General features: G+C 44.3%; 2 protein-coding genes across 6 annotated transcripts in view; one reads left to right on the forward strand and one right to left on the reverse strand.

Annotated features, from left to right (window-relative positions):
• Positions 1-514: 514 nt before the first annotated feature.
• abhd3 (abhydrolase domain containing 3, phospholipase) lies at positions 515-18,110 on the reverse strand. Its single transcript, XM_056293698.1, has 9 exons — positions 17,949-18,110; positions 14,623-14,786; positions 9,988-10,170; positions 8,698-8,743; positions 3,069-3,181; positions 2,588-2,761; positions 1,855-1,903; positions 1,556-1,721; positions 515-696 (listed from the first exon to the last, which is right to left on the reverse strand). Exons 1-9 carry the CDS (start codon positions 18,108-18,110, stop codon positions 515-517), a joined length of 1,239 nt encoding a protein of 412 aa, XP_056149673.1.
• A 1,300-nt stretch (positions 18,111-19,410) lies between these two features.
• The window catches only part of mib1 (MIB E3 ubiquitin protein ligase 1), a 71,573-nt gene continuing 66,380 nt past the window's right edge, over positions 19,411-24,603 (forward strand). For 4 of the 5 annotated variants that reach the window (XM_056292581.1, XM_056292585.1, XM_056292583.1 and 1 more), the window contains exons 1-2: positions 19,411-20,264; positions 21,263-21,434. In XM_056292581.1, the coding sequence (XP_056148556.1) occupies positions 20,036-20,264; positions 21,263-21,434 (401 nt within the window). In that variant the 5' untranslated portion in view covers positions 19,411-20,035. Of the gene's footprint in view, positions 20,265-20,478; positions 20,599-21,262; positions 21,435-24,603 lie in introns of all 5 variants that reach the window. The other variant, XM_056292586.1, reaches the window with a different exon arrangement.

A 24,603-nucleotide genomic window follows, 5' to 3' on the forward strand; every position in this document is an offset into this window, starting at 1 on the left:
AAAAAAGTGTCATTGCACAAGGTAATTTCACAATCATTAGCTAGCTAACCCAACTAAACAAGATGAGCACATATTTTAGCTTTTCAACACTGACAAGAACAGCTATGCTCGCGTTTTCAATAAGCATACCATTGACTGCATGGCTACATACATTAAGAAGTTAAATGTATGAAGGATTAAATAAAAGGACATGAAATGTTGCACGAACAACTGTTTCCATCAACAAGGTGTGCCCTTCAAATGAGAAAGAATGTTTTCTTCTTTTTTTTTTTGCTTGTGATAGGAAGACGATTTAAAGGAGGGAGGAAGGGATGGCAAAGAGAGAAAAAAAATGGAAGAAGAAGGAATGAAAGAAATACGTAATCAAGGAAGGAGGAAGATGGAAAGAAGAATGGAGAAGTGTTGAGAAGAAAGAAGGAAAAGATGAAGGGGAAAGCAGGACAGATGGATGGACAGAAGAAGGGAGAAGGAGGAAACGGAGGGATACGTGAAATAGAAGGCCGTGGTTCTCTTATCAGGATAGGTCTGTCAGCCCACTGCCTTCCTCTATGACGGCCTTGGCAAACTGTTTGAAGACCCGGTCCATGTAAGTGCTCTGTCGAGGCCACAGGCCTTCCAGGAAGCCAATATGGCCGCCGTGACAAGTGATGAGAAGGGCCAGGTTGGGATTCTGCTTAACAGCCTCCACTGGAATGGCTGCAGAAAACACACACACACATTCAGCTGCTGTCCTCCTGTTTGGAAACTCTTCACTATTACAGAAACATTTCTGTGCACAGCCGCCCCGGTCCAAATGACACCTATATATAATATGTGCTGATATACTCATAAGCAACTACTGGCAAAAACAATTGATTCAAAAAGATATTTGAAACTTTTTTTTTTTGGTAGGATTTCCCCCATTTTTCTCCCAATTGTACTTGGCCAATTACCCCACTCTCTGAGCCGTCCCGGTCGCTGCTCCACCCCCTCTGCCAATCCGGGGAGGGCTGCAGACTACCACACGACTCCTCCCATACATGTGAAGTCACCAGCCACTTCTCTTCACCTGACAGTGAGGAGTTTTGCCAGGGGGGACGTAGCGCGTGGGAGGATCACGCTATTTCCTCCAGTTCCCCCTCCCTCCCGAACAGGCACCCCGACGGACCAGAGGAGGCGCTAGTGCAGCGACCAGGACACATACCCACATCCGGCTTCCCACCCACAGCAAACATGGCAAATCGCGTCTGTAGGGACACCCGACCAAGCCGGAGGTAACACGGGGATTCGAACCGACGATCCCCATGTTGGTAGGCAACGGAATAGACCACCCTGCCACCTGGATGCCCACATTTGAAACATTTTGATAAAAAGTAAAATCTGTTTGTGTTTTCTTTAGATGCATTTTCTGGTCTTTTTTTTGTTTGTTTTTTTACAGAAAAGGCTGGATAGCAGAGCACACTTTTACAAGCTTAATGGATGTGTAATGGATGTGTAATGGATATGTAAGAAGTCGGTAACGTTTTCCCCGGCAGCATTAAGCACATATTAAGTAACGGCTGTGGCAGGATCTCACCATGAGAGGGTGAGAAGACATCATCAGCAGCGTTCAGACACAGCATTGGCACCTGCACAGATTTCAGTCGGTGGATTGGGCTGGCATCGTGGTAGTAGTCATCGTTGGTGGGGTACCCAAACATTATGGAGGTGAACCTCTCATCAAACTCCCGGATCGTCTTCGCCTGAAAGGGGGGAGGTCGGTTAAAACAATGTAAGGCAAAGGGAAATCTGGGTTCAAATGGCAATTATTAGCATGTCACAAATTGCCTCATTTTGTAACATTAGCCTACATGGACTGCCGAGCATAATCCTCACCTTCATGACGTGATCGATGTCATAGCTCTTTTCCAGCACTGGTCTGTGTCTGGTAGGGAGAGAAGAGATACAACTGTTACAAAATGCATGTCCGTACTTCTTGTGTTAAATGTACTCTGATAAAGTGTTGACCATCCACAGCAACACAATATATTAATGATAATATCAGCCGTTTGTATGAGGTGCACAACAGTGCAGTCAATGTGCAGGTTTCATTAGCCATCCCTATAGTATGATGATGCACTTCTAAGGAAATATATGAATAAACATCTGTAAACAGTAAAATAAGGCAATTTTGAAGTAAAGTGCTACTGTGGTTTTTTTTTCTTTTCTGAAACGCTGTGACCTTTTTCCCCCATCTGGTGATGCTATAACTACACATTAGCGCAGCAATATTTTTGTCTGGTATGTCCAAGCCAACACTTTTATCAGCATATAAAAAAAGGGAAATCTGAGTGGTGGGAATTTATGCTGTAAAAAAAAAAAGAAAAAAAGACAGCAGGCGAGAGAGAGAGAGAGAGAGAGAGAGAGAGAGAGAGAGAGAGAGAGAGAGAGAGAGAGAGAGAGAGAGAGAGAGAGAGAGAGAATCGTCGCTGGATGATTTCCAGAGTAGTTATCTAAACGCAGCTCCCCAGCCTCCCAAAACTAGGCCTGCAGCCACCGTGCCGGGGCCGGGCTGGCTGCTGGGCAATAGCCGCTAATCTGGGTTAATCTCGGTCTGGCCCTGTCAGACCTGTCCACAGAGGCTTGCAGGCAGCTGGTGAGGTAGGAGTTGAAGAGGAAGCGGTCCAGGGGTTTCTCCAGTGAGGCGGTGCACTCAAACACATCCCAGCCCGCTGAGAAAACCACCACTCCCCTCAGACAAGTCGCCCGGCCCTTGCGCCCCAAGTAGTTGGCCAGCATCATCCTGAATATGGGGGGGGGGGGCAAAGGAAGATTGCAAAATGTTTTTGAACCAATCCTTCACTTTATGGGATTAGCTCTATACTGGACACCTTGTATTAAGCATGACACACTGAAAGACTGCACTTAGGGAGCGTTATTATGAAAGCACTGCCGTGGTCTAGCTAATCTGACAACATTTACAACAAACCCTTGTGTCGTGTTTTAGAGCCATCTCCCGAGGTACATGCTTTAAACACGCAACGGTTCACCTTGAAGTGACAGCACAGTATTTACAGCACATGTCAGATGGCAGTAAAGGACTCAGTTACCCGCCCATGGAGACTCCGGCAGCCATGATAGGAGCAGCTTCATGGGTCCTCTGGATGTGATCGATGACAGCCTCCAGGTCCTCTGTGTTGGCGGCACAGTAGGTTCTGGGAGTCTAGATAAGGCAAGGAGGGAGCGCAGTCAATCTTCTTTCTTTCTTTTATCTTCTCTTTCTTTCTTTGTATGTTTGTTTCCTTTAATTTCTCTAAGCATTAAATGTATTAAATTGCAATAACCTTACTGACAACGGCTGAAAAAGACATTTTCAAAAAGTGCCTAAATTGCTTCTTTCTTTCCCTTGGCATAAAATGCATTAAATTGAAATAACTTTGTTGCACAAATCCAAAACAGAGATGTTCAAAATCTGGCCTAAAACTAATTTCAAATGAAAACTCATCTCAGTTTTTTTCGTTTTGTTCTTTAGACCGTTACCAATCTGAGTTGGAGAGAATCCACCAGCAGAATTATCTCAGATAAATTGGGAAATGACAAAAGCCCTTCCAAAAACTTCTTTTTTTTTTTGGTCAGTATGTGTAAATCTCAAATATATAAACTAGATTAACAGGAAATACAAAAAACAGCAACAACAATAACGTTATTTTCTAACAAACAAAATGCATACTTGGTTTTAAAATTAGAAGAGCTGGCTCTGGACATTACCCCTGCTGAGCTGAACTCATGCTTAATTAACCTGAGTACTATGTACAAAGAAGTAGGAAATACATTCATCCAACTGAAAATAATTCATAGATGGCACTGGACACCACAAAAATGTCATAGGAGGAATCTCATACTAGATGACTGCTGTTGGAAATGTAAGGGAGCTGAGGCCTCTATTTCACATATACTTTGGTTATGCCTGGCACTGAAGGACTGGTGGAATAACATTCAACAAGTGTTATTTGAAGTTGTTAAGAGGCAGTTCCCAACCATCGTAAAGCTGTTTATGTTGGGCTTAACGTTGAAACTCAAGGACTCTGGCCTCTCCTCCTTTGAAAAGAGGTGGATTATCCTGGCCACCACAACTGCCAAACTTATACTATTGAGACACTGGAAAAAGGAATACGCCCCTCCCTATGAAGAGTGGGCTACAACTATGGTTCAGCTGGCTAGCTATGAGAGGGTCTCATACTCTCTTTTGGACAAGATGGGCCAATTTGAGCTTACCTGGGGCCCATTTGTGGCTTGGTCAACAAGGACATAGAGGTGGAATTGTGTATTGAATGCTGTATATGGTATTGTTACTGAATTTTGAGGGGCAATTCCATCCATTATCTGAACCGCTTATCCTGCTGTCAGGGTCGTAGGGATGCTGGAGCCTATCCCAGCAGTCATTGGGCGCCAGGCAGGGAGACAACCCTGAACAGGCTGCCAGGCCTGTGATGGGGTAATTTTATTTATTTATATTTATTTTATTATTATTACTTCTTTTTCTATCCTGTCTTTCTCTTTGAAAAACTTTAATGAAATTGTTCATTGCAAAACTAGAAGAGTGCACTCAGAAGGGTGCAGGGGTTCTTCATCATACAGTCATAACTGTACACACAAAAAAAAATTTTTAGGCTGATAGGTATGGTAGATTGCGAGATTATCCGCGACACACACACACTAAAACAAGTACTTTAAGTTGTCACAAAACTTATTGTAACCCTGATAATAAGTGCTATAGTGTGTAAGTAAGTCGAAGTCTCCTGTCAGAGCACACGAGTTCAGAGAACACATACATGACCGATGCATACTCACTGTATAGGAGTGACCATATGGGAACACTCCAACACACGGATCATAGATACGCACACTTGGACAGAAATAGCATGCAATACTGTAATTGTATGCAACCCATCCCCTTGTAAAGGGTACATACGAGGAGAATTACATTAGCACTGTGTTGTCATCTTGAGAAATGTGAGGCCTCGTGTTAATGCCTGAGTCAGGAGCCTTGCAATTTACAGTGAGTTGCCACAAGAAAATCCATTAGACTGCATTAAAGAGTGGACATATACCAAGCCCTCTATAATGGCTGCAAGAAAAATGATGTCAGGCAATGGGTTTTTTTTTATGCCATCAGAACAATCAATGGCTGGATGCAGGCACACATCTGACCAATGCAAATGAACCTAATATCCTCCAACAATAACATGACTATATTGAGGGTTAAAACTGGCCAAACATGACTTATTTTTGGAAAATAACACCATACAAACGAATGGATACAATATCTTATAGGATAACCAGCACAATTGTTGTTTTTCATGGCAAATATGCAACATGGTGCTGCAAATTGCAGCTTTCCTCATCCATTCATCCATTATCCAAGCCACTTATCCCAATCGGAGTCGCGGGATGATGGAGCCTATCCCAGCAGGCATTGGGTGGCAGGAGGGAAGACACTCTGGACAGGCCACCAGTCCAGCTCAGGGCCAAAACACACACACATATTCACACCTAGGGACAATTTAGGTCAGGTGACCTACATGTCTTTGGACTGTGGGAGGAAACCGGAACACCCGGAGGAAACCCACGCAGACATGGGGAGAACATGCAAACTCCACACAGAGGACGACCTTGGATGACCCCCAAGGTTGGACAACCCCTGGGGTTCGAACCCAGGACTTTCTTGCTGTGAGGCGACCGCGCTACCCACTGCACCACCGTGCTGCCCCAGCTTTCTTCACCACCTACATAATCACAGGAGAATAAAACTCAGCACAACAGCAGGAAGACCAGACAAGTAAACGCATGCGGGACAGTGAGAGACTGGCCATAGCGCATGATACTCAGCATTGCATCCAATAAATAGATGCTCTACTTAAATAGTTTCTTTCTTGTTTTAAACAGAAAAGAAATGGAAGTGAAGGGTCTCTATGTTTAATATAGACAACACACGTCACTGCAGCATTGATGTCTGTTGTCAGCTTATTTATTGAGAGGTGACACTTTCTACCAAAAATACTTCTGGCCAACTTCTGGCCAATATAATTGCACTTCCAAATCCTGATACTGGTTTTGGAAGTACTGGTCTCTTTCTGTGGGGGAAATAGGGGGAAATCCTTTCCAACTTGAAACAAAGTCTCAGGCAATGCAGGTTACTTAACATACACGACAAATCACCTCTTGCTTGGAGTAGGCCGTTTAGCAAGACCCATTTCTCAGGATGCCGTTAAGTCTCTTCAACCGCAGTCCTTCATTAAAATTCAAGCAGAAAACCTGTTTTCTGCACTCCGGTTATGTTCTTCTCACAGCATGAAGACTTTGCAGTGACACTAACCATGGCACAAAATACATAAGCAAACCTACTGACAACTACTGAAGGCTATGAAATGATTTTAGGGAACACTGCTTCTTGCATTTAGACCTTTTGAGGAAAACTACAGAGCGAACAGTTAGGATGATATGGCCTGAATACAAATGCGAAGTGACTCAAGCCAACAGTGCTGTACTGTAAAGATGTACTGTAACTGATATCAGTGAGCATCAGGGCTCCACCAGAAAGGTCTCCTAGGCAGAGGGCATCTCTCACACAGCAAGCCATTCTAACGCACTGGCCTATTTAAACAATGAGGAGTATTCACACGAGCTGGCTGCAGAGAAAACACTCACGAAAGCGTATGCATGCTAAACCATTTGCATAAAATGTAGCTCAACTCCCTTGCTCAAGATAAAGAACAACATTTCTGCCTTGCTGCCATCACCGCCATGCCAAGGTTACAGAACTGAAAACTTTTTTTTTTTTTGAGCACAGATGAGCTCACTAAATCCTGGATATGACCTAGATTAGAAGTTGAAAATCAGAGTTAGCGAACTGGCTAACGTTTTCAACATGCACCGGATTTTGCCCCTTTTTTTTTTCCAGAGCCTGTCTGTTTCTGAGCGGCAGGGAAGGGACCCCGCGTTACTAAGACAGTATAGCAGATCAGCTATTGAGGAAGAGGAGGAACATTGGGATGATTGTTGCTCAAACCCTGGCTGAAATAAAACACTGTTTGTCACTGAATGAGCTCTTGGTGTGACAGTGATGGTATGACCAGATCCTAATGATGCTGTAACATGGAAGGCGCATGCCTCCTTTCAGAAGGGCAGGCAGAGTTGATAGGACAATGGGCATACTATGCACAAGAGCTTAGACCCATTTTGTTGCCTAAATATAACTAGGAGAGGACAGATAAAGCCAGGTGTCAGCACTGCACGTGCCCAACAAGGTCATATTCCAGCGGATCGGCATTAAAATACATCTATCCACCTGCAATTTAATCCCTGCTATGTGACAACACTGTCTGCCTGTGCAGTGTCTGCTTTGGCCTCCTGTGGGATCAACATGACACGTGTGCCACGGACATGCTTTGAGCTAGATGAAGCGCTAAAAAAGGACATCTATATACCAGAGAGCTGCCATACTGATGAAGGGGGTGAAATGCAGTTAGAGCTGGGCAATAATGAAATATTGTGGTTTATCGCCTCTCGACGGTATCGTATCAGAAGGAAACTCAGATATTGTGATAACATGATGCACAGTTCTGTGATCAGAATTATAGGTGATGGGAATTTCTTACCTAAAATTTCTCACAGTATGAGGTGTGAAATATTTGAGGGTGTATTGTTTGAAAACTAGTTTTGGTTGGATATTAGATTTTACATTACCAGTTAAATGTGATGAGCCTCAGTTGGTAAACTTGATATTATGGCATATGTACGCAGAAATTGTGATACATATCAATATTGTGTAATGTTCAGGATCACATTATTTTCTCCATATTGCCCAGCACCAAGCTTCTGTACGTAGCAGATCCATTGAACGCATTACGTTTCTTTCTTTCTTTCTTTCTCCCCCCCCCCTTTTTTGGCGTTTTCCCCTTTTTCCTCCCCAACTGTACTTCGCCAATTATCCCATTTTCCGAGCCGTCCCGGTTGCTGCTCCACCCCCTCTGCCGATCAGGGGAGGGCTGCAGACTACCACATGCCTCCTGGGATACATGTGGAGTCGCCAGCCGCTTCTTTTCACCTGACAGTGAGGAGTTTCACCAGGGGGACATAGCGCGTGGGAGGATCACGCTAACCCCTCTCCCCCCCAAACAGTCGCCCCGACCGACCAGAGGAGGCGCTAGTGCAGCGACCAGCACACACACCCACATCGGCAGCGTCCGAGTGATGTCACAGCATTGCTGTCGCTATGGACGCATCACAGGAAGTCAGACATGGGGAGCACGTTAGACAGTACAGCATGGCTGTGTTTACAACTCAAGTATATGCTGCCATATATCCGATAATATTAAATTACGCAACAAAAATAAAAAACGAAGAAAATTACAACAAACTGCTTACTTCTAATGTAGTCTAGTGCATCCGATGTCTGACTTCCGTTTGCTGCGAAGCTTCCGCTTCCGCTCGAGAAGGGCTAAGAATAGCTCATGGCTGCTGCCCCATTGTCTGTAGGGACACCCAACCAAGCCGGAGGTAACGCGTGGATTCGAACCGGCGATCCCCGTGTCGGTAGGCAACGGAGTAGACCGCCACGCTACCCGGAAGTCCCGACGTGTCACATTTCTACCATATTTCCCGTATCGACCAACACCGTTTGCAACGACGAGTATGTGTGACTATAAATAGAAACTGGGAGCAAGGTTAGATTCTTACCAATAGTGTTTCCCCGGAGACGCCTCTATTGTTGAACACCACGCATCTGGGGGGAAAAGAAGTGAAAGAGAAACATTCAGAAAGCGCGATAAAGTCTCATATTTCTCAAACGATTGCAGGAATAACCACATCAGTGTTTGTATTTCTCGCCGGCACATGTTCAGCCTCTACCTTTTCATGTGTACATTATAACTTCACGTTCCCAAAGTTACATGAGTTTGAGCCTGTTAGTCACGACAGTTCACCGGCTCGCTGGAGCTCGTTCCAAAAGAACACGTCGCCCCAAATTGGGTGGGGTGTTTTTTTTTTCTTTTTTTTTTGCAAAATATTCATCACTTTATAAAAAGGGAACTGAGAATTGTATGATGAGGTATGCAAAGTCAAACAGCTGCGTGAATAGAATCAGCATCTACCCCCCCCCCCCCCCCCCCCCCCCCCAGCGAGTCCCATCTCTCGCAAGTCATCTATTAGTATCTGGCAAAGTCAGACATGCCTGCTGTTTCTATCATGACTCACCGGCAGGGTGGGGCCAGAAGTGCGTGTGCGTGCGTGTGTGTGGGGTGTGGTGTGGTGTGCTGACTTACACCCGCTACAGCAGCATAGACTGGGAAGCTGGTCTGGGCTAAGCTGCAAAGCTTGTACAAAGATAAGCTGTAATTTATTAAGCTACGCAGACGGGGGCAAAGGGTGGAAGATGCTGAGTTTGCCTGCCCTCTTCCCATGCCCCTCCCCACCCACACACGCGCACGCACGCACACACGCACACACCCACACCAATCTGAAAGAATGAGAGCAGAGGAACACGGAAAGGGCCTTTTGGAAAAGGGAGAAAGGCAAGACAAACTGCCTCCCTCCGCATCTCTCAAAGCTTGTGCTGCGCCTGCTTGTTTACAGAAGCAGCTTCAGACACAGACAGGGAAGAATCGACATCACCTGCTGAGTCCACCTGCTTACCTGAAGTAACCCCGGACCTCGTCGCAAAAAAAGAGACCCCTTACATAAAAGTCACATGAGGATTACAAAAGCAGATGCTGGATTGGTTTTTTTAAACTTCTCACCTTCCCTCGTGCCTCTTAATGCCTGAATTATCGCTATCATCGCTTTAGCAGCTATTCTAATGTGTTGATAATAGTGATCAGAGCAAAGCTGTCGTATCTGTGAATGTCATATCACCCCCCCCCACCCCACCCACAACATAAGGTACAGAATGCATCACGTGTGTGAGTCAGGGCTCTGCGTGCACACCAGAGCGCTGGGCTGCAGCCAGTGTCTCCGGCCAGGGCCACCCACCTATAACCCAGATCTCGGCTCTGCTGGACCATGTGTAGGATGTAGGACTCTCGGCTGGTGCCGGTGAGACCGGGGAGAAGGAGCACCGTGGGCCTGGTGGCAGGGTCAGTGTGAGAGCGGCTGTCGTCGTTGTCAAACCAATCCAAAGAGATCTGTCCTCCATCTGCTGCCTTAATGAGCTCACTGCAGAGGCAAGCGGGACACGCAACTCAGCAACGGGGATCTTTCCGACCATCGGCTTCTCTCCTTTAGTGTCTCTCTCTCTCTCGCTCTCGCTCTCGCTCTCGCTCTCGCTCTCGCTCTCTCGCTTTCTCTCTTCCTCTTTGAAACATGCACATGCACACCAGCTCACGTGCAGTACAATACTGTTATGACACAAGTTTATCGCATTATGTTAAATTTCATCAGTTGAATCAATTCAAGTTCATCTTCAAGTGTACGGTCAGCCAGCTAAGCGTTGCCCGTGCTGAGGAATTGTCTTGGTTTGATTGACATGAAAAACAAGAGTGACAATACAGCATTTAAAAGTAGATTTAAACCCCCCCCCCAAAAAAAACAATTTATAATGGGGTTTTCCCCTTTTTCTCCCCAATTGTACCCGGCCAATTACCCCACCATTCCGAGCCATCCCGGTCGCTGCTCCACCCCCTCTGCCGATCCGGGGAGGGCTGCACACTACCACATACATGTGGAGACTCCAGCCGCTGGAGTTTCGCCAGGGGGACGTAGCGCGTGGGAGGATCACGCTATTCCCCCCAGCCCCCCCCTCCCCAATTCCGCCCCGACCGACCAGAGGAGGCGCTAGTGCAGCGACCGGGACACATACCCACATCCGGCTTCCCACCCGCAGACACGGCCAATTGTGTCTGCAGGGACGGCCGACCAAGCCGGAGGTAACACGGGGATTCGAACCAGAGAGCCCCTTGTTGGTAGGCAACGGAATAGACTGCCCACTAATATCTAATGTTGTCTATATAAAAGTATCTCCACTAGCTAAGATTATTGAAATATCTTAACATCTCATGAGTGAGGAAGGACGTAGGGAGTAGTAGAGTATTTTTCTGTAAAGAATCACAAACCCACATCACAGACCGGTAAAACGTGGTAAATAAAAAGTCCTGTTTACCAAGGCTGTGAACTTATTGTTAGAAAGCAACACACATTGTTGTCTCTTGTTCAGTTCTCTGCATTATTACGCTCGCTGTTCGGCTGCAGGTAGGATTACTCCAGGGCATCAATCATCGAGCATTGTCAAACGGCATTTCAACGTCAGTAGTGGGCTCCCAACTGACCACAACTGACCACAGCTCAGTGACAGCTGCTTCGTTTCCCTCGTGATCATCTTGTCAGTGTGCTGCTCAAGAAATAGCAAGTTAAGAGAAGGTGTGTGTCTGTGTGACACACAGACACACACACACACAAGTGAGCCAGCCTTCGCCGGTCCGTTGGCATGAAATTACAGAACCACCATGAAATATGCACCTGAGGCCAGACTTGGGAGTCAATGAGGGCCAATCCGGAGTGACCAACCTTTTTTTTTCAGACATGCTAATCCTTTGCTCTGACAACAAGACGGACGAGTGGAATTTCACTTAGTCGGCCTTGTGCAAGTAAACTGGGCTGCTTGCAAGGGTCTCTGTCCTTGGGCAAACCTTGGCTAACTTGATTACGGGTGTATGTCCCGTCCACCCTTGGTGGAGATGTGATAATAATCAGTGAATGTCAGCGCAAGAGTTGCTCCAGGTTGGCCAAGAACACAATGGCCCAGTCCACATGCATTACAGGGACTTGTTCAAGGAGATGCATGGCAGTCAAAGGCGATGGTTGGTTGAGTGTCCTTTGCGTAGACAACACTGAAAATGCAACTAACAAGTCAGGGTTATGAGTCCATAATGGAGCCAACTACTTTAACTGTCAGGGCAACAGAGGCAACCAAGTATTCATCTGCATGCATTTATTCAACATAAACCACAGATTCCTGGAAAATATGCAGCAACCAAATCACTATAGTGCAGATTAAGAAAATTTGAATTTTTGGATTCCAATATCTTCCTTTTCTACTTTTCTTTTTTTCTTTTTTTGGTGTCCTCTATAAACTTTCCACTCACGTAACTTGCCCATGAATGGAACCACAGCAGCATAACCATAGGAGCACCCTTGGCACAGGTAGGGAGATAACTGTCCTCACTTTGACACCTTGTGGAGGAGTACCTTGATGTTCACCTCGCTTAGTTGGCTTCTGTCTCTCATGGGAGTCAAACCACTGACCTTCCAATCGTGGGAGGATTTCTCCATCTACAGGGACATAGCTGCAAAAGCCATTGGGTCTACGGATTCATGCATCGGCGTCGCCAGGTCATTTTGCCGGGGCTTAAGCCCCGAAAGTTTTGAGTGTATAATCTTGAATTTAAGCCTATATGTGAAGCCTGACAGACAACGTAAAGTGTGTGAATGTCTGATAGTCTTCGTAACATCACAGCCCGTCAAAATAAATGCAGGTCTCTAAACTAACTCAGTGCGTGCGCATGCGTGCGCGTGCCGCTAAAGCAGGAGGAGACGAGGTGAAATGGCAGAGCGTGCGGGGGGGGGGGGGACTGGATCTTTTTGGATTTTTTTCCCAAGAGAGAAGGGAGGGTAAGAATTTAGCCTATGTAGCAACTTTTCAGTAATGGCGGAAATTGTCTGTTGATTTAATGATATGAATTGGATCCGGCACCCACAATCACAATGAAGAGGAATCCTCTTCATCATGATTGTAGGCGCCGTTTAGCTAGCGGGCCATACTCGTCTGACCCCACAGCATACTGTTATTGTCCTTTAGCAGGGTTTCCCTCGCAAATAAACCAAATTTCCATAAAACAAACTAAAACGGTAACAACTCGTTCATTTTACTATAGGCCACTAACAAAAGTTAACCATCATATTGGTTTAAATCTAAATGAACTTCAAGTAAATAAACAATCAACTTTACGCCATTATGTGTGGGAGGATTGTTTAGATACAGTTAGATCATTAGAATGCAAACCAATCCAGTTATGAATCCAACTCTGAGTTTCATTTAAGTTGATTTCATGGTTTTGCAGAGGGCAGCAAAGACGAGCTCCAGCAGCAGCAGCAGCCGCTGCCGCCGCCGCCGCCGCCGCCGAGTCAGAATCAGGCGTGGAAACTGGTTCAACAATTTGGTCTTACTTTGTGTGTTTGTGTCAGAGTCAAAGAGTGAAACACATTTTGATTAGCTAAAATGCTAATGCTACTCATGCCTGTACACTGGAATGACTTTAGTCAACTGACAGGTCAACGTCACGGTGTGCCTTTCAAAGTTACACTGAAATAACAAACATTTTCATTTTAGCTCATTTTATCATGCCATTGTGGAGTTAGAAAACAACGAGACAGGAGACGTGAGAGTAGACGTAGTCGAGGTAGTTTACTAGCTCCAACTTAGCATGTCATACATTCGACAACGACACTGAACTGTGAACCGGAAGCGGAAGTGCAATATCTGACCCCTCGCCTCTTCTCTTAAAGGTACACCGTCCTCTTAGGTGAATGTCTCTCATTATATAGATGTGGGTCACCACACCATACACCATTTTGACAATTTATGTCAAAAAAGTTTAAAAAAATGTAAAAAAAAAATTTTTTTTGATTTCCTGAAAAACATATAAAAATATAACTCTTTTGTGGTGACTTCATTGTAATGTGTATGTCAAGGTACAAGAAAATACCTACAAGAGTAGGAGTAAACAACAGTTTTTGAGGTACGCATTTAGATGTTTCAATGATTAACACATGTACTTTGAATGTAAATAAGGTGCCAGAGGGCATTTTAAAAAAGCATCAAAATAGAGAAAGTTTATCACAAAAAAAAAACAACCCGGGGAATGATCCCGCCGGACCCCCCTACAGAAGTCCAGGCTAAGTCCTCAAATCCTGGAAACGCGCCTGGATTCATGTTCAAGTTAAATGGAGTCCACCTGAAAACTCACTAAGAAAAGTAAACATTAACTCCAGCTAATACCAATAGTGATGATACACACACACACACACACACATCCTAGCAAAGCACATTTTTTCATTAATTTCAAACCTCTTCATGAACAGAGGAGGTGGGGAGCATGGAATGCGCTGCCCATTAATCTCCAACAGAAGGCACCCTAAGAGAAGCCAGGGTGGCTCAAGCCTCCACTGTGACACAAAAGACCACTTTCACCTTTGAGTCTTGGCAATGAACAAGAGTGGGATTTGTTTCCAATTGTGAAACTCGGATAAAGGCAATGAAGGAACAGGCAATGGCGGTTGCTCAGTAACCAAGCCAATTTATCAAGCTTGGTGATAAATCCGCCCATTGTTGGCCTGGAATAATTCTATCAAAAGGTAACTTTTTTTCCCCTCAAGTATTTACCGACTCCAGCAGGAAACTGGGGAAGTGTACAGCCGCATATTTGTTAGTGTACTTTGTAACACACGTGCCTCAAACTTATTCGTTTTTAGCTGCATAGGCGCAATTTCACACTTGACCCGGGGACATCGTGCCCGCTTTCAAAACGAAATACCGTGGAGTTTAGGGCGAAATTGATATGCTGTAGCTGTTATTAGCGTGAGTGTGTCAGTCCCGGTGGTCTGAGTACTTACTTTCTGTAGCTGACCCCAGGTTTGGCTGTGACAAAGGGTCTCAGCAACGTCTGGATGCGACTCTCCCAGCACCAAAAAGTGGGGTAGTAAGTCTCTGATACCACCGGACATTGTTCCCTCAGAAACTGGTAGAATTTCTTACCCCCGGAGATGAGCTGAGGTTTCTGTTGACACAAAATTAACCAAGGTGTGTGACTGTTCTTAAAAATGATGCTTTCAAAAGAGAGACAGGTAAAAGGGGTAGTAAAACATATTGTAACGTGCATGGATAAGTAGACACGTTGGTCCTTAACTAACGGGTCGGACCCTTTAGTCGACTGGTTAACGTTGTCGCTTGCGGAGTGGGAGACCGGGTTCGCGTCCCGACAGTAGCGGTTCCCGGACTGCCCCCTAAATTCGCTACAAAATGTAACTGATGTGTTACTGCTTTTAAATTAAATGGTGGTTCCCTGGGGCTTTTATGTCATCATGTCGAATTTGCTGATAATATCAAATTATCACCAATATCTCAGGGATAACAAAACACCATTTATTTACTATAAATTGTGGAACAAGGTTATCCAGAAGCCTAAATTAGTTTGTATTCTTGTATATGTAGAACTGTTTCAAAGATCCAGTATTTCAAAAAAGAAAAATAAACTCAACACATATGCTAAACATTTGACAAAAAGGAAACGGTACCATGTTGTTAAACGTAATAAAGAACTTGCCAATAACCAATTGTAATGGAAAGGAAGGTCCTCACAGGGAGTGAGCTGTAGCCTATTTAATGCACTGTCTCGGGGATAAATGAGCTCAGCAGAACACATCTGCAAGAACCTTCATCACTGGCTTTTTGCTGGGGCGTAATTTCCACTGGGGATGGGGGGGCATGCCCCCCCTCTTTTCAAAATCCCATTTGTGTCGTCACCACTTTCAAAATCTTTTTATTATGTTTTTTAACTGTGCTTAATAAGCTACTTTTTGGCCAGTCGTCAGATTCTGGCTGAGAATGTGAACTGAGCTGCTGATTGTAAGGCCCTGATATGCTTGGAAAGTTTCCCAGGGAAGAGTAACGGACACGGACAGCGTGCCTACGCGGGCGGTTCTGTGGTATATTTTGGCGTCTGTGGGCGCCGACGTGTTCCACGCATGCGCACTTGAAAAAATTTGCTCACTAGATGAGCAAGCGGCAGTTCGTAAAAATGAAACGCCAGCAGCCCAGGGTAATCACATGTTCTGTCTAGACCTGTTGATGCTAGGCTAACATCGACTGAGGCAACTCGTGCTAGGTCATGTTGTTGCTATTACTGACGTTGACTGGCGAGCGAAATGGTCACCAGCCCGTCACATATTTCCAAAGAGAGAAAAAAAAGCGATTTTGTCAAACTAAATATTTAAGGTGGTTTTAAAATAGCATGATTTTTCTATTAACCTGTGTAACTTGAAAACGAGTCCACCGGCTCAATAGTCTAACTCGACTCTGCTTTCATGAGGGTGGAGACAGGTAGGGCGAGGCAGGGAGAGTTGCAGGTAGGTTATATGTGTTATATAAAGGGTTAGGAGATGTTTGTTTGTTGATAATGAGAGGGCCCTGTGAAGGCCTGGCGGCCTGCCCAGGGTGTCTCCCCGCCTGCCGCCCAATGACTGCTGGGATAGGCTCTAGCATCCCCGCGACCCTGAGAGCAGGATAAGTGGTTTAAATAATGGATGGATGGATGGATAATGAAAGGAAGGAGTGAACATGATAAGAAGCGAACAAGGTTGAATTAAAAATAAAGTACGCTAATAATAATTATACTCTTCATAAGTATATAGCCATACGTAGCGAATTCGGGGGGGGGGGCAGCCCGGGAACCGCCACAGCCGGGACGCGAACCCGTATCTTCCGCAACACGGGCGACTATGTTAACCAATCGACTAAAGGGTCGATTTGTGTTCGTTACATACCCCCGTCGTTCGGCGCATCAGCTCCCTCATGCCTCCGGGCGCACGCGCTTCCGATGGCCTCACCATCCTACTTCTGACACTGATGTAGTGAATTCGGGACGACAGCCCGGGAACCGCCGCAGCCGGGACGCGGACCCGGATCTCTCGCTCCACGGGCGACAACGTCAACCAGTCGACTAAAGGGTCCAACTCGTTAGCCAAGGGCTACCGAGTCTAATCATTCGTCATTACATATATATGTATTATATAATTGAATAACTCATCATGTGAAGTTCAGTAAAGTTGTGGGTTAAACAATACAGAAAGTAAGGCAGCTTCGTCTTATGCATATTTAGTACTATTCTGGCAGAATTTAGCATGATGACCAACTTCAGTAAAGGTCTTCTTCTACTACTACTATTAATTTCATTATTTCCCAGATTTTATATTGGTTACCATAGTCCCTAAATGCATGTAGAAATGCAGGAAATGGGATTCAAATCACTTTTTTTCTAGTGGAGGACCCCCAGACCCTCCGTTTTATTGTGCCCCCTACCCCCACCCCCAGCGCAAAGTTGCGCGCTTGGCTTTCAGTATGAAACAAACTGATTGATTTAACAGTAAGCTTTACTAAGCACGGTGTGCAAGTTTAGACAGAATACAATACATCCATCAGTCGTGGCATAAGAATTTAAGGATCAAAACTAATCGTATAATGTGGAGATGTGCCCAAAGCCACCCTCTGGGGGTGGGGGTTAAAGCTGACCTAACTGGCAATACAGCTTTCAGTTGCATTCTATTGTATTCTACTGTATTCTACTGTATTATGTTCTATTCTAATTAAGCTCCGTTATTTTGATCCGCATATTTTCTTTTCCTTAACTCATCGGTGTAGGCTAGACGTTAGCACCTTAGGAATAGTCAGTAACAGCGCCGATCTTTTTTTCTTTTTTCTTTCTTTCCTTTGAGCACCTTGGCAACAAGGGCGGCAGCATTGCATAAAGACATCTACCGGCATTTATGGCCTAGCTTAACCAGTGCCAACCGATTGGGCAGTGAGATTTAGTGATGCTCTCACACAGACTCGCTTAATGCAACCACGGTGTTATCGCATATCCTACTGCAGGCTATTAATTTTAGGGCCTACGTCGCAATTCAAGTACACAGGCTTTAACCCTTTGCCTTTTTGAACTGCCACCAGTCGAACATGTGCAGACGTGCAGCCCACAGGGCGAGAGATGCAGCCTAATCGAAATCTCCGTCCGCCAAAGCGCCGGTCGCTTCTGCGCAAAACGCAACAATATCCCTCACAGGAACGACATGCCCCTCTCTTAAAAAAAAAAAAACCGCCACGAAAGTCGACTGGACTGTATCTAATGACGAATATAAAACAGGTGCTCTCCGGGGTCATAACTTACCTTGGCGACGGAGATCAAGTAGTAGCAGGTGTATGCCGCGCTGAAGCCCAGCACCAGAGACAGTCCTACTCCAGATCCAAATAGACCAACTTTCACTTGATTTTCCAGATACAGTGACAGGTCCCTTGTCAAAACGTTAAAATTAAAGTCCAGGGAGATCATTGCAAGGACCCTGTTATCCCCAGTTCTCCGAGGATAGCGGCCGGCTCAAGCGAGAATTCAGCTCTCGGATGCCTGCGATCGCTCTGTGAAGGAGACAGTCAAGGGGACTTGTGCAGAGCCGATCTATATATGTATTATACACACACATATATATATAGTGGCGGATGATGGCGCTCTTTGACCAGCTATACTTTGACTAGGCACTGCTTGGCAACTCAGGTCATGATAGGACGCCCTCTACAGTCCACAGGACCAGTATACACATTACGGAGCTACACAGGCCCATTGTGTTGCGTTATCCTCCTCCTCGGTGGCAAATTCAGCAGACAAAGAATGAAAATGAATTAAATCAAGATTAAACGGGGACTTTTTTGATAGTGCTCAAATGGAGTGGATGTAACTCTGTAAAAGGAACAGTTCCTTGGCTCGTACAGCTGTTGTTCTCAACAACATTATATCTTCAAAGCATCGCATGGGGATCGGTTCAGTAGTCTGAACCAATACCCATGCCACCCATCCCTTAAGTGATGAGGAGATCCATGCAGTGAGAATTTACTATTTGGAGGGGCACACAAATAGGGCTTGGCCCAGCCAAAAAATTATGGGATTAACAATTCAGGACAAGAATAGCTCGCAGAGCAACAGAATAAATACTGCAGTTCAGTGATCACAATACTGTATTTGCATGCTGCCGATCCAAATAACATGGTTTTACATTTATCTGGATTAGATTTATCTAAATGTCTGACCACATAAAATCTTCAGATATTAAAACCCACTGTTGTACCTCTTCTTCTGGGACGTCCCCCCCTCTTCTTAACTGTATATATTACTGTATGATGTCGAATTTCAGATTATAAGTGATAAGACTTTGGAATGCTATTCTCACTGTAAAACTACAGGCTTCTTTAAAACGTAACCAGATGTGTACGAATTAGGATCTGGAAAGTGCTGAACGACTCAAAAGATTGTGAAGTGGACAGAGGATTCATTTTTCACATCAAGGATGAATAGCTGATCGTTTGTTCTTGGTAACTCTGTCTCTGCATATGGATGAAACTCAAATAAAAACGATAGAGCGCCTCAATATTGTTTTATCGAGCTAGTAGTAATGGATAGTCAGGAGCGTGTAGCTAATTGTGAATGCTAATTTCTTTGAACCCTGGGGCTCTCCCCTCTGTCGGGCTCTCTTTGCCCCGCCCCTTGACTGTCTGTCAAATGACGCTCCAATCGCTGGCCAAACAAAGTTTTTTTCCCTCAAGCTAAGCGTCTTCGTACGTCGCTGTCTGCCTCCGTATCCGTTAACGAGTCGGTTGGTCGAACGGTGATTGACAATAATGGCGACGCATATGTACTGAGTTGACTCTAGGGGAACCATTTGGCAAAGGAAACATCTTGGATAGAAATTCAGTATCTCATACAATGCCCGTGAACATGAGTCTACGCCCAAAACAACTGCTTCTGCCTGAAGGAAAAGGGACTTGCTACACGGAGTTAGCTTGCTAGCTCGCTCGTTACATTTAAGCTAGGCACTCGGCTAAACTCGCTAAGTTGAAGAGGTGGCATTATTGTGTGTGTATGTTGGGGGTGAAGGGGCAATCCAGCTCGCCTTCGAAGATCTTTGCTATTTATCACCTAGGCTGCTTTGAGCATCTGTCGGGTGATCGCTTCTCATTTGGATAATCAAAACTGAGAGACGACTCTGACGCTAGCCGTTGTAGTTTTCGAAAGAAAGTGCACTCTGATCAACAGCCTCTTGAGGCGGCTAGCTCCTTAGCAAGCTAGCCATTGTTGACCTCCTTCCTGTCGGAACTTGCTCGCGTTTGCCTCTGAGATCACCCGACAACGCACTGGCAGCTGGCTAGCATAGGCTGCTAGCTAGCTAACATAATAATTTACTGTGGTATTACGATCTCATTCCGTCAATGACCACCGGCAGGAATAACCGCGTGATGATGGAAGGAGTTGGGGCCAGGGTGATCCGCGGACCTGATTGGAAATGGGGTAAACAGGATGGTGGAGAGGGACATGTTGGCACAGTCAGGAGTTTCGAAAGTCCAGAGGAGGTTGTTGTTGTTTGGGATAACGGCACAGCTGCCAACTACCGCTGCTCTGGTGCTTACGACGTGAGAATATTTGACAGTGCTCCCACAGGTATGTGATTTGAATTATTTCCGTTCCGTCTGAAACCATTGTTAAGTTCGTCCTTTCAGGGTTAACCACAGCATAGCCTGGGCTCACCTGGAACCCGTATTGGCCTATTTGCATCAAACACGGTGGGCCCAGTTTTGCCCCCCCGTTATTATTGCCTGTTATCGATGGCTGTAGTAAATTATCAGTGATTGTCTGATTTTTTCCCCTTTGAAAGGAGACAGTAGTGGAACTGAATGTTTTACTGATGCACGAAGTCAAGTGAGACATCATTTCAACATTTAACCCTTGAGTCAGATCATCAACAGCTTGTCATGTAAGGCCTTCGCACAGAAATGTAAGGGAATATCTCCAGCGCATGCCCACAGTTTGCAGGTTTTATCTTACACAGATTAAATGTTGGGAGAAGTTAGGAACCGGTTACTTTTGTTCAGTCTCCTTAACTTTTGCTTGTTTTTAACACAATTTATGGGCGGCACGGTGGCCCAGTGGGTAGTACTGTTGCCTCACAGCAAGAAGGTCCTGGGTTTGAACCCCAGGCCGTCCCAGGTCCTTTCTGTGTGGAGTTTGCATGTTTGCATGTTCTCCCCGTGTCTGCGTGGGTTTCTTCCGGGTGCTCCGATTTCCTCCCACTATCAAAAAGGCATACATGTTAGGGTTAATATTCCTGTCTGTGCCCCTGACCAAGGCAATGGAAAGAAGAACTGGAGTTGGTCTCCGGGTGCTACAGCTGCCCACTGCTCCTATACAGAAGGATGGGTTAAATGCAGAGAACAAATTCATTGTAAGAATACAAATGTCTTATAACGTGACTTTCATTCTTTAATTTTTCGACTTGATTAACTTTTTTTTTTTAAATTGCATCAGAGTATGACTAGTCCTGATGGTACACCAAGGCGAGTTTGAGGGCCACGTTTTGGTACAGCATATCTACCCCACAACCCAGATTTGTCACTTATTGTAGGACTTCACTGCTTGTTCTTTGCTTTTGAATCTCTCAGGCATCAAGCATGATGGGACCATGTGTGACACATGCCGTCAGCAGCCTATTATTGGGATTCGCTGGAAGTGCGCTGAATGCACCAACTATGATCTCTGCACAACGTGCTACCATGGAGACAAGCATCATCTAAGACACCGGTTCTACAGGATCACGACCCCTGGCAGTGAGAGGTAAATTAGTGCCCCACCAGCTGGGCAACATGATCCACCTCTGCCTCACCTACAATAAAACTGAAAATTGTTACTGGGTAGAGTCCAGTTCTTAAGTAGGACACTCGATCCATCCTTTCAATCTCCTGGTTAGCTTCATGTTGGTCTATTTGTCTGGCATTTGAGAGGCCTTGTCTGAGTCCCGCCTGTCAGACACAACATGTGGCCGCTGCCTCTGCCCCTCTGTTGCCAGGCAACTGCCAGAGTCCCCTTTTTTAGGTTCAGTAGCTGTTTGTTTGGGCTCATGGAATTGGCGTTTTTTTTTTTAATTGTGATTGTAAATACTTGTATATTAAAGAGGAAGAATGAAAAGTTTGAGCTGTGGTGTTTGTGTGAGGGACTGCATAACGTTTTAGAAGAAATTTGCTTAGTGTGATTTAAAACTAGAAAAACTGCAGTTGACATTATTGTAATCTTAATAAAACATGTATAGAGATGTTATAGATAGGCAGTCATTGTGTGCATGGTACTTAAATGTTTCTATACAAGATGAGATATTATTGAAGGCAATATGTTGCACAGTTTTTGAGGTGTTCTGCAAAGGCATGGAAACAACTCACAAGTTGTAACAAGTGGCCTGTATTATTTTGACCTACTTTCATCATAATGCAGACAACACCACTATTAAGTATTAAGCAGCTAAACTACACTTACTGTTTATAGTATCTGTATTTGTCATGGTACCTTTTTCATTTGAACTGTCTCAGCCAACCTCAATTGTGAAGTTCAGTTGAGGAGCGCATGTCTCAACAGCTGGTAGCCTTTTCAACTGTGTTTGATCCCCCCCCCCCCCCCCCGAGATAGTTATTCCACGGTAGCTCACAATGGGTGCTTGAGGTCCTTACTATTCGCACCACTCCAACAGCATGGGTAGGCTGCTTTGTTCTGCCACATTAGATTCTTTCACTAACTGCTGAGAAGGGAGTGTCCAAAAGTCAAAAGCTGTTTGTATTAGTTGAGATTTGCCCTGTCCAGCTGTCTTGTCTGCCATCCAGGACTTCACTGTTGTTAGATGGTGAGAACTCTGTTAGCAAAATTGCCAGCCACTATTTTTTTCACTGTTGCAACTCATGCTCAGAATAAATGCTGCTTGGCAGTAATTTGCTTGTGGTTACAACAGCAGATCCCTATTTGTTTGCATTGGTAGGAAAAGAGAATATTATGCCTAATGTATCACAGTTCGCGTGTGTTGGAGAGATTATTTCTTCTTTAATAATTTCTAGGCTGTGTGTCCCTTCAGACCATCTTAAGTGAGATACACTGCCCTCTGAAACACTGTTGCCGCAAAAGTTGTGTGTCAAGACGCAAGTTCTGTCCAATCACACAGTGACCAGTATATCTTGTTCCTTGAGTCTTGCAGTTACCACAGGTCACCCTTAAATAACATCATGTCACAGATACATCTGTGGCAAATTCTATTTAAGCTATAACTTATTTTGCATGTTATGTAGTTTTGCCTATAAGTACTCTCCTTTTGCTTCACTTATTTGAGCAGTCATCTATCTGGCTGACTTGCATGTATTGAATAAACCACTTTTAAACTCCAAAGTTGCTGCCCCTGAGAATTCAAAAGTTCTTCAACAAGTGTCATCAGAAAGCATTATTATGTTTTCTGTTTGTGCTTCTGTTTGTTTGTTTGCATGGCAATGTAGTTATAAAAAAGCTTAAATTTTATTCATAACTGCATTAGAAAGTCATTATCAAATCTGTCATTTAGAGAGGTGGCTGATGGAGCTTGATTGATCCCTATGCTACTCATTGAGGCACAGTACTGGGTAGATATAGTTCATATTTTGCACTCACGACCTGGATGTATCTTTCTGGTTATATTGCTTTATTGCTGGAATCATATAATTTGTGTGCACTTGACAGTTGTGGTACAGTTTGCTGGTGAATGTTTTGGTGGCTAATAAAAAGCAAACTAACCAAATTGTGTTGCATGTTTCTCTGAGTCATATTTTTACTGTCTTTGAACACAGATTTTGTATTACCCCAGCCAAAGTAATTGTTTAGCGGTTGGTAGTTGTGGCTTTGTTATGATGAAAATGGGGAATGAAATGCATGTTTTCCAAGATTAGACTTTGCCATCTGGCAGTCTAACAGATCTTTGGTAAAGCGGCTTGTCTGTTTTCTTGGTGAGGATCATATGGCCCCTCATCTGTTATGATCGAACCGGAGAGGGCATTCGTTAACACTTCTTTTGCTAAGATATACAATGTCTTCAAAAGGTTCCCTGGGTATAGGCTAAAGTATTCTTTTTATTTATTTTTGTCCAACAGTGGATTTGATGTCTTTGTTTCGATAAATTTATTTTAGTCACTGAAAAAAAAAATTGATACCGTATTTTTCTTTCTATCCAGACTTGGGTGAGTTGTCTCTTCCAGGACAGATTCTTGGGAGTCGTTGGTTGGGTGATGCTGTTATCAGGAGTTAGCTGGCAACTATCTCATAGAAATGGCGTAATGCTTTCTTGTTAACGCCAATGAGCCAGCATCGTGCTTTGTTCTTTCTATATGGTCTTACATGTTTGCAATTGTATTAGAGCTGGACAACATGACTGAAAATGTTATCCTGATTAAAATTTCCATAGCAGACAATTACAGCTGGGCAATATATCGATATAATGTCATTTTTGTGATATGGGACCAGATATCGTCTTGGATTTTGGTTAAAATAATATTGTGATTTAATTAAAATGTTATAAAGACTGCATTAAAATGAAATACAATTTTCTGAATTTGTTAGACTTTTAGCTCACAGAAATGAGCAATACAAGTCTCTACCTGCTTAGTCATCATATCCATATTACTAATGATCGAATGATTTGTCAAAATTGACTTGTGTGTAAATATCTTATGAAAGCAGCAATAGTCATCCTCAAACTATTGTCACTTTGTCAATATCAAGGTACCCAGGCAAAAGTATTGTTAAATTTGATTTTGGCACCCAGCACTACAGACAATAATGATTTTTATGAGAATATTTAATTAGGTGCTATTTTTGTAAAATTTTATGGGTTAAAATTGCTTCTGAATGAAAGATTAGCAGTCAAGAAATTTTAATTGCTATTAAAAAGATTTTTTCCCCTATTATGCTTTTTTTGTGGAACCTGTGCATGATTACTGCAAAC

The sequence above is a fragment of the Lampris incognitus genome, chromosome 14 (genome assembly GCF_029633865.1).
Source record: "Lampris incognitus isolate fLamInc1 chromosome 14, fLamInc1.hap2, whole genome shotgun sequence".
NCBI lineage: Eukaryota > Metazoa > Chordata > Actinopteri > Lampriformes > Lampridae > Lampris > Lampris incognitus.

Coding starts and splice junctions, on each gene's coding strand:
- abhd3 (XM_056293698.1), bottom strand. CDS start 18,110: ATGATCTCCCTGGACTTTAATTTTAACGTTTTGACAAGGGACCTGTCA. Junction 8,744..9,987: donor AGCCGAGATCTGGGTTATAG/GTGGGTGGCCCT, acceptor TTTTCCCCCCAG/ATGCGTGGTGTTCAACAATA. Junction 1,722..1,854: donor ACATCGATCACGTCATGAAG/GTGAGGATTATG, acceptor CCCCCCTTTCAG/GCGAAGACGATCCGGGAGTT.